Genomic DNA, 10,029 nt, shown 5'->3' on the forward strand with positions numbered 1-10,029 from the left:
GTCCCAGCACTGAACCCTGCAGTACCCTATTAAATGCAAGAATGCAGGAAAGGTTTGAAGGGATATGGGCCAGGAGCAGGCAAACGGAACTAGTTTAGTTTGGGATTATGTTCAGTAAGGACTGGTTGGACCTGTTTCACTGCTATATGATTCTGTGACTATATTATTCCCTCCTGACTGTATACCAATGTGTTGCCACCTCTGTTGGGTCCTCAATGGGATAGGACATATCCCTGCATATGACTACATCAGGCCGCTCTTGACTAGTCTGTGAGAAATTTGTCTCATTGACTACCTACCCCACCTTGAGGTGTCTCTCACATCCAATTTCTATCCTATCTTACCACACGCTGTTTCTGCAACAACTGTCCATTCAGTAGATATCCTTTATACCTGTACCGTCTTTACAAGACCATTGTGCACCCAAACGAGCACTGTCAGTCTAAGGCTGCCCTGCAGAGTTCCTGTCATTTACCTCAAACATGGTAGACTGGGGAAAGTCAGTACCCTTTGTGAACAATGTCCTAGAAGTCCTGCTGGATGGGATGATACCAACATGTGACTTCCTCCTTCACAAGAGCCAGCAAAGGAGACCATGATATCAGACCCTGCCACCCCCAGGTCGTCACCCAAGATGAAGCACCCTCTGTTGGCTGGAAAAATGCCTGTGGGAAGAAGATTTATTTCCTTCTCTATTCTACCAGGATAAATTTCACCATCTCCCACCAAGACTTAAGCTGTTGTTATTGCCTGCAACATCATCTCTACATATTCTTACCCATACCAATCCTCAACATGGCCTCTGCACTATGTACTCTCACTCAGGACACCTCCCCACCTGTGCCACCCACTTTCATTTCCCATAATACCTGCCCCTTTCTCTTGCTCTCTCTCTCTCTATTTATCTCTTTGTCATTCCAGGAGGAAAACAACCCACAACAGGGCAGGAAGAGTCAAGTCAGATGGTGTAGTGCCTGTCACTCAGTTCCTCACCCTGAGCTTCTGACTCTGACCAGCTGATGGAGGAGGTTATAAGAGATAATTACCAGTGTGGAACGGGTCTTTGATTTTGTTGGCAGCCTTTCTGTAGCAACAAAGGGTGCAAATGGAGTCCATGGATGGGAGGTTGGCTTTCATGATGGTCTAGGCTGTGCACACAACCTTCTGTAATTTCTTACGCTCCTGGCTATTATGCATCCGTACAGTATGCTTTCTGCGGTGCATGTTTAAAAGTTGATCAGGGTCCTTATGGACTACCCAAACTTCCTGACCACCTGAGGAGGAAGAGGCATTGTTCTGCGTTCTTGACCGTTGCATCTATGTGGGTAGTCCAGGACAGGTTGTTGGTTATTGTCACTCTTAGGAACTTGACACTTTCAACCCTCTTAATCTCCGCTCCATTGATTTGGTTGGGGGTATGTTTTCTTCCTTTCTTTCTGAAGTCAATGATCAGTTCTTTAGTTCTGCTGACATTGAGAGAGAGGTTGTTATCATTGTACCACGTCGCTGTTTGATATTTGTCCTACCATGGTAGTGTCGTCAGTAAAGTTGTAGATGGCATTTCATTTGGAACTTGGCAACACAGTCATGGGTGTACAGGGAGTATAGTACAGGGCTGAGAATGGACCCTTGGGGAGCTCCAGTGTTGAGTGCTATCATAGAGGAGGTGCATTTGTCTATGGGTCAGGAAACTGAGGATCCAGTTGGCGGAGCTGAGACCTGGGTTTTGGAGTTTTGAGACTGGAGGGGATAATGGTGTTCAAATGGAGCAGGTGTTTGCCGTAGGTGTCCTTGTTGTCCAGGTATTCCTGGGATGAGTGGAGGGCTAGGTAAATGGTGTACGCTATGGACCTGTTATGTCAGGCTGTGGGACTACAGTTGATGTGGGCCATGACCAGCCTCTCGAAGCACTTCATGATTATGGAGGTCAGAGCCACCTGGCAGTAGTCACTAAGGCACATTTCACATGTTTTCTTATATTCTGGGATGATGATGGTCTTCTTGAAGCAGATGGGGGTTTTGGCTTGTAGGAAGGAGAGGTTGAAGATGTCAGTGAATGCCATTGCCAGCTGGTCCACACAGGATCAAAATGCATGATCGGGACTCTGTCCGGACCTATTGCTTTCCTTGTATTGATTCCCAGGAAGACTGATCTGCCATCTGCAGCCATGCCAGAGGGAACAGGTGCATCCGGGATTGTTGGGGCAGGTGACACCGGACCTCTGGCACTCTGCCTGAAGCGAACATCGAACGCATTGAGCGCGTCAGAGAGGGATGTCTCTTTGTCTGTAATCTTGCTCTGCTTCATTTTGTATCCCATTATGTTGTTTAGGCTTTGCCACAGGCCGTGGGAGTGTGTATGGTTGGTTTGGGCCTCTAACTTGGTCCGGTACTGCCTCTTGGCACCTCCAATGACTTTGCGAAGGTCGTATCTGGATTTTGCTGTATGGGTCTGGGTCATCCGACTTGAATGCTGCACACCTGGTTTTCAGTAGGGAGTGGATTTCCTGGTTCATATTTGGGGAATACCTGGATTGACTTCTTTGGCTTCCACGCATTTGTTAATGAAGTCCAGTCCAGGATTTCTGCTGAGTTCTTAAATCTGGTCCAGTCCACCAATTCCAAGCAGTTCCAAGGAGACGCTTTTCCACTGCCTCAGACTAGCATTGCATTTCTTTCTATGAAGGATTCTCCCATTTCAGCATCTGCTTATAAGCTGGGAGGAGGAACACAGCGTTTTGATCTGATTTTCTGAAGCATGGAAGGGAGCTGGAGAGGTAGGCATCTTTGGTTGTGTAGCAGTGGTCCAGAATATTTCATCTTCTAGGTGGGCAGGAGATGAGTTGGTGGTACTTTGGCAACACCCTCTTAAAGTTGGCTTGGTTGAGGTCACTGGCCGGCGCTGAATAAGGCCTTAGGGAATTTCATGTCCAGAATGTTTGTGATGGTGAAAATTTGTTCCAGGGTATTCTTTTCATCTACATGGGGTGGTTAGTAGACTGCTGTCAGGGTGGCAGAGGTGAACTTGCACAGCAGATAGTAGTTACGGCATTTTCCTATAAGACATTCTAGGTCCAGGGGCAGTGGCTCACCAGGGTCTCCACATCTGAACACCAGGAGGTGTTGATTAGGAAACGTACTCCTCTGCCCTTTGCCTTACCTGAGGATGCCGTGCAGTCCATGCACCCCTCAGCTTGCAAGTCACAGTCATTATGGCAAGAGTAAACTAAAACTCTGTGAAACCGTGTACACAGCAGTGTCTCAGATCTCCCTGGATGTTAAGTCCAGATCTGAGTTCATCCATTTTGTTTTCGATAACTTGGACATTTGCTGGGAGTATGCTAGAGAGCAGGGACTTGAAACTGCATTGTTTCAGTCTCACCGCAGGCCAGCACATTTTCCCCATTTCCCTGTAGTTTTCTTGCATCTGGATGGTCCCGGGGTTCCCTGTAGTTTTCTTGCATCTGGATGGTCCCGGGGTTGGCAGTGCGAGTCTGCTGTTTCAGGAGCTATGTCAATCGGTCGTGGTCGGGCTGGGCCTCCCCTGGGGTGGGACGCCATGAGGTCGGAGTTTGGGCCTGGGCTGGTCTGGTCTCCTCGGGGATGAGTTGCGGCAGTAGCATTTTCAGTCCTGGACAGTCCCAGCTGTCAGTGCTGCAAGTCTTCTGCTTCTAAAGGTGACTCCTGTCATTTGGCAACTCATCACTGCCTAGCAAGAATCTTTCCATGTTGCTTACGAAAAGCATAAAAGAAGGTACGAGTTAAACCTGACATTGAGATGGCATCCATAATAGTTGTATGCAGAAATAGGCTATTCAGCCCATTAAGTCTGCTCTACCTTTGACTGAGATCATGGTTGAATTGATAATCCTTGACTCCACTTTCCTGACTTTACTCAATAACACTTGATTTTCTTACTGAGTAAAACTTTGTCTATCTCAGCCATGAATAAAGCCCTCTGCGGTTTAAAAAAATTCACAGATTCATTACCCTCTGAGAGAAGAAATTCCTCCTCTTCTCCGCCTTAAATGTGCGTCACCTAATTTTTGAGATTATGCCTTCTGCTCCTAAACTCACACCTACCTTGTCAAGTCCCCAGTGTTTCAATCAGTAATGTTGCCTCTCAAATCAATTTCTTCCACATGTTGTATGTTACTCAGTACATTTATGATTACTGCTCATGTTTACATTGTTTTATTACATGTGACATGTACAACATACATTTTTACTCAGTTTTCAGCCGCTATGTTTAATGGCGTTAATGATGGTCTTTCCCAGTTCTGCCTTTGTGGCATCTTCCCCAAGCTTTAATGTATTTCAGAATGTAATCCTGAACTTTGAAATGTGGCATTCTGTACCACCTGGTCAAAGTAAATGCTGAAAGACCAAACACTTTTAGGAAGACCAAAGAGAGACTTTGACTAAGTTGATGAGCTTCCAGTTGATAATCATCTTGGTGTGTGTCATTGGTAACAATCCACAGAATTCAATTCTTAACTATCCACTGAAATGACTTAACAAACTACTACATGGATCAGTTGCGATGAAGCTGCTCCTTTAACAAGGTTAGCTGTCCTTGGGTTTTTTTTCAGAGAGGCCGTAAACAGCGAAAAGTTTGGGGTTAAAGGTTTTGGGGCCAATTTGATAATAGACAATAGATACTTGTCTCAGGCACAGGGCTTTCAAGTTTTAAAAAAGAACACTTGCACAATGAAAGGGGCATGGCCAGTTCTCCCAGCTCAGCTTTATTCTGGTTTGGTTTGTTTTTTAGCAGTAGTGTATGCAGCTGCTGGGCCCAAAGAAGCAGGTCCAGGCTGGTATTCTCTCTGAGTTCTATCCTGTAGGAACCTGTGTTTGATTTTACCTTTTGTGCAAAGGGGTGTATATGGAGATTGTTGCAAGCATTTGGAACAGCATCATTAAATTGGTCTAATCTGCTGGATTTTTGGATAGGTCAAGTTATTCTGTATTCTGTTCTCTTTTGTTTGTGTTTCATTCAGTAGTCATGTAAATTATGTTTTATTTAAAACTAATTGGTTTGACCAACAACATTTCTCCTGGAATATCCACATTACATCTGTTGAAAACAACTAGCAAAGTTAGGGTCTGGGCTACCTTGTTGAAATGTTTTGATCGGTTTAGCCTGTTCCAGGAATAAAGTCCTATTGCCAGCACTTTATCAGAAAGCACTAATGGAGAAATTTGAAAAATGTATGTAGTTGCACTGTTTTGGGGATTGAATGGGAAGAAGTATATGTAAAGAAAAAGGAATTCAATGTGAGCAGAAAACAATAGGACTGAATCATATGTTTTTGTTTTCTTGATTCTACTTACATCTTCCCGATGAGCAGCTGAAATTGTATCTAGTTAAATTGAGATTACTAATCTCTTTTTGTACATTCTTGATTTTTTTATCACTTAGTTACTGTGAAATTGTGTTTTGCAATAATTATTAATATTTGGCATATCAAATGAAAATTTACCATTAATCCATTTATTTATCACCTGATTATAAAGTGGAATTCATCATTTTTTTTGTAATAGGTAATGAGGAACAGGAGTGGACCATTCAGCTCATCAAGCCTGCCTGCCCCTCCAATCAATGCATTCATGGCTGAGCAAACAGTTCAATGCTATTTACCTGCCTCATCCCCATATTGTACGTCATTGGTAATCAGAAGCCTATCAATCTCTACCTTAAACATACATAAATATAAAGCTTCCTTTCTAGCAGAGTATTCCAAAAGGTTTCATAACCTAAGTGACATGATATTGGCATTGAGGCATTAGTCAAATTTTGAGTCATGTTGTGTCATCAATTTCTAAATTTTGAAGAACTGTGGAAAATAATTCTGCTCGAATATTAGTAACTATAGAAAGTGGTTTATGTGTTCCACACTGCATCTGTTAGGAAAGAATAAGATTCAGGTGTTAATTGCCATTATCTCCAATTCCTTTAAAGAAACTGGGCTTCACTTGGCATCTTTTTTTGATTTAAGCAAGACTTAGCATTGTACAATTGCAAGAAACAACATGCTGGAGAAACTCAGCATGTATAGCAGTATTTATGAAGGGAGAATCAGAGTTAACATTTCAAGTCTGGTATGACTCATCAGTTTGTTTGGCAGCAGTGAGAAAGCTGCAAGACCTGCTGTGTTTTCCCAGCAATTTCTGTTTTTGTTTCTGATGCTCAGCATCCTCAGCTCTTGTTTTTTTTAATTACTCCTCAGTTTTCTTCCTCACTATCAATCACATCCAATTTTTGTAACATCTGAAAATTTGCTAATCATACCCCAGCCAAGGGACTTAATGCTGAGATCTAGAAATGCTAAATCTTCCAGTCACAAAAACTGTTAACTGTTACCTTTTGGTCTCTGTGACGAAGCTATTTCTTGATTCAATTTGCCACTCTTGCTTGCATCCCATGTGCTTTTACTTCCATGACCAATGTGATATGAAAAACCTTATAACAAATGTTGCTAAAATTGACATAGGTTTCAATGTCAATATACTACCACCACTTCTTTTTACTTCTTCAAAAAATTCAATCAAGTTATAGTCAGATGCAGCCTTCCTCTGACAAATCCTTGCTGATTTATTCTAGATTTATCCATGGTTTTCAATGTTACGGTTTATCCTATTCCTCAGAATTCTTTCCAATAATTTACATTTAACTTTCTTTTAAAGTCAGTTGTGATCCTAATAGTGAGGATGCTGCTGTTGACAATTTATTTATTCTTTGAAGCAGCAGAATTTTTCATAATGCTACAAATCTCATTGTGGCTGGGATTCTGCAGATAATTGTTACGTTTAATGTCTGGCATTTTATTTCCATGCCTTACAATTAACCATGTTGTTTTGACGAGACAGTATTGCAGGATGTTGATTTTGTTAATGCTATTAGTTCTCTGTTAATAATCTAAAAGTTGTAGGAAAGTTATTTGAATCTGTAATTAAGGACAGAGTGAGCACTTAGAGATACTTGAGCTGATTAAACAGAGTCAACATAGATTTGTGAAGGGTAGGTCATGTCTAATACACCAAATTGAATTTCTTGAGCAGGCACCCTAATATATTAGACAGAGGAAAAACTTATTTCTGTCATGAGTAACTCACCTAAGTCTACCATCTGAAGAAGGGCTAATGCCCGAAACGTCGATGATTCCTGAAAAAGGGCTAATGCCCGAAACGTCGATTCTCCTGTTCCCTAGATGCTGCCTGACCTTTTTCCAGCAACACATTTCCATCTCTGATCTCCAGCATCTGCAGACCTCACTTTCTCCTCTAAGTCTACCATCTACAAGCCACAAACCAAGAGTGTGATGAAATACTCCCCACTTACCTTGGTGGGTATAAATCCAAAAGCACAGAAGTAGATCAACACTATCCAGGACAAATCAGCAAGTTTCATTGACACTTCATCCACCATTCATTAATAATGTGCGATGGCAGCACTGTACGCCATCTGTAAGACTTGCAACAACAACTCACCCAAGCTTCCTCAACATCACCTTCCAAACAAGAACCAACACACACACACACACACACACATTCACACACACACATTCAGACACACACAAGGAAGAACAAAGGCAGTAAACACAGCACCTGCAAGTTCCCCTCACTTGGAACTATATTGCTGTTCTCTTACTGCTGCTGGGTCAAAATCCTGTAACTCTCTACCTAACAGCATTACATGTGTGCCTACATCTGTCGGCAAATAGGCAGCTCACCATCACTTTCTTGAATCCAATTAGGGATGAGCAGTAAATACTGGACTAGTCTGTGATTCACTCCTACCAATACTGTCATGAACTGTCACATCTGTGATAGGTAGGTTATGAAGACAAGGTCAAGTCAGTTTTCCTCTTTGTTGGTTCCCCAATCACCTGCTGCAAACCCAAACTGGCTGGTATACTCTTTAGGACTGGTCCAATTCAATTGGTGGTGGTGCTGCTAAGCTATTCTTAATGATTGACGTTGAAGTCATCCATCCGGAGTGCATCATGTGCCCTTTCCACCCTCAATGCTTCAATTTGGAGAAGCACTGATCATCAGCCAAGGCAGTGGTAATCAGCAGGTTTCTTTGCCAATGTTTGCCATTTCCAGGGCAAATCTTTCCGAATAGGATACTATTGTGCTGCCACCTCTGGTTTATCCTGCTAATTGGGTACCCAGGGATGGTGTTTATGATGTCATGGAAACATACCATACAGGCAATCTGTGGGACAGCTTTCCCAGTTTTGGCATAAACCTCAAATATTTGTGAGGAGGACTTTTGTACAGTCAAGAGGGCTGAATTTGCCATTTTAATTTCTGGTGCCTGGGCCAATACTAGTGGTCTATCTAGTTTCTTCTCTTCCTTTAAGCTTTTCAGCAGTTTGACATAACTGACTGGCTTGCTAAACCATTTCAGAGTTCATTTAAGAATCAACTACATTGCTGTGATCCTGATGTTCAAGGAGTTATTTATGGTTTTAATTGGTTTAACAAGGAGGTATTGCAATAAACACAACCCTAACAACAGAGAATGGTATAAAACATAACCAATGTTGGTCACACTATTAACTGCACTTGGTACTGGCCCAAATTGTTTAATGTAAGAGTTTAATGTATTGATTACAACCACATACAATGCCGACACCTGAAGTGCAGATTTCTGCCAGTCAGTGTATATTCAGTGAATTTTAAACCATGAATGCAGAAATTTTAACCCCCTTTTGGCTTGGGGATGGTTATAATCAAGTATAATATTGTACCACTTATTTGATAATATGTTTTCTTTTCAAATAGGAAGGGGGCCTATGCCCAACAGATAGCACAGTATCTCATCATGGTGCTTCAGAGGTACGTTCCAATTAAATGATGATGTAAAGTTGTTTTCAAACTATGAAACATTCATTATATAGTATGAAATGTATAAACCATCAAAAGTGGAAAAGTAACCACATTGTGTTCATGGAATCATGCAAAATACATAACAGTAATACTAGGCTTGTTCTCCAATCTAAGCTAGTTTGTACAGTGAATTTTAAAAGACATCACAAAGCCTAATAAGGATTGGCTCCTGCCGTTTTGCATGCTCGCAAACCCACAAAGAGGAGACCATAAGATGTAGGAGCAGAAACAGGCTATTCAGTCCATTGAGTCTGCTCCACCATTCAATGAGATCATGGCTGATCTGATAATCCTCAAGGTAACTTTCTTGCCTTTCCCCCCATAATTCTTGATTCCCTGATTGATTAAAAATCTATTTATCTCAGCCTTGAATGTAATCAATGACTCAGCCTCAACAATCCTGAGAGATAAAGAATTCCACAGATCAACTCCCCCAGAGAAAATGGGCAACCCTTTGTTTTGACATGTGCCAGGCAATAACAATCTTTATCAAAACAGAAGCTAACCACAGCTCTTGTCATTCATTGACATTAACAACCTTTCTACATCTAATCTGTCAAGTCCACTTGTATGTTTCACAAAGGTGGCTTTTATTTTTCTAAACTTCAGTAAGTAATTTCAATCTCCTCAACCTGTCCTCATGAGACAGTCTTGCGTATTCACAATCAGTCAAGTGGATTGCCCTCAATGCTAGTATATCTTTCCTTGGTTAAGGGGCCCAAACCTGTTCACTATTTTCCAGCTGTGGTCTGATTGGTGCCTGGTATACTTTCAGCAAGACTTTCGTATTTTTATACTCCATTCCTTTGAAGTAAAGGACAAAATTCTGTTTTCCCTCCCTGTTGCCTGCTGAACTTGTATCCTAGCTTTTTCAGATTTGTGCATGATGACTCCCAAGTCCTCAGCATTGTAGTTTTCCGTAGCCTTTCTCTACTTAAATAAAACTCGGTTTCCTTCCTTCCCTTACCAGTTATCATCCATTACAGTATTGCCACTCATAACATCCAAATTATTGGACCAAGTGCTAGAAAGTTGGATTAATGTAGACTGAGCTTAGTTTTGACTCATGCGGATGCCATGGGACAAGAAGCCTCTTCTGTGCTGTATGATTTCTTGAAAAGCTAGATGGAG

At 41.9% G+C, this 10,029-nt stretch overlaps 1 protein-coding gene across 11 annotated transcripts in view; it reads left to right on the top strand.

Moving 5' to 3' along the window:
* Nucleotides 1–10,029, top strand: part of ldlrad4a (low density lipoprotein receptor class A domain containing 4a) — a 241,127-nt gene that overhangs the window by 223,811 nt on the left and 7,287 nt on the right. For all 11 annotated transcript variants that reach the window (XM_043687710.1, XM_043687708.1, XM_043687712.1 and 8 more), the window contains one exon: nt 8,794–8,847. In XM_043687710.1, coding sequence (XP_043543645.1) covers nt 8,794–8,847 — 54 coding nt within the window. The remainder of the gene's footprint in view (nt 1–8,793; nt 8,848–10,029) is intronic.

This window comes from Chiloscyllium plagiosum, chromosome 4 (assembly GCF_004010195.1).
Source record: "Chiloscyllium plagiosum isolate BGI_BamShark_2017 chromosome 4, ASM401019v2, whole genome shotgun sequence".
Lineage (NCBI taxonomy): Eukaryota > Metazoa > Chordata > Chondrichthyes > Orectolobiformes > Hemiscylliidae > Chiloscyllium > Chiloscyllium plagiosum.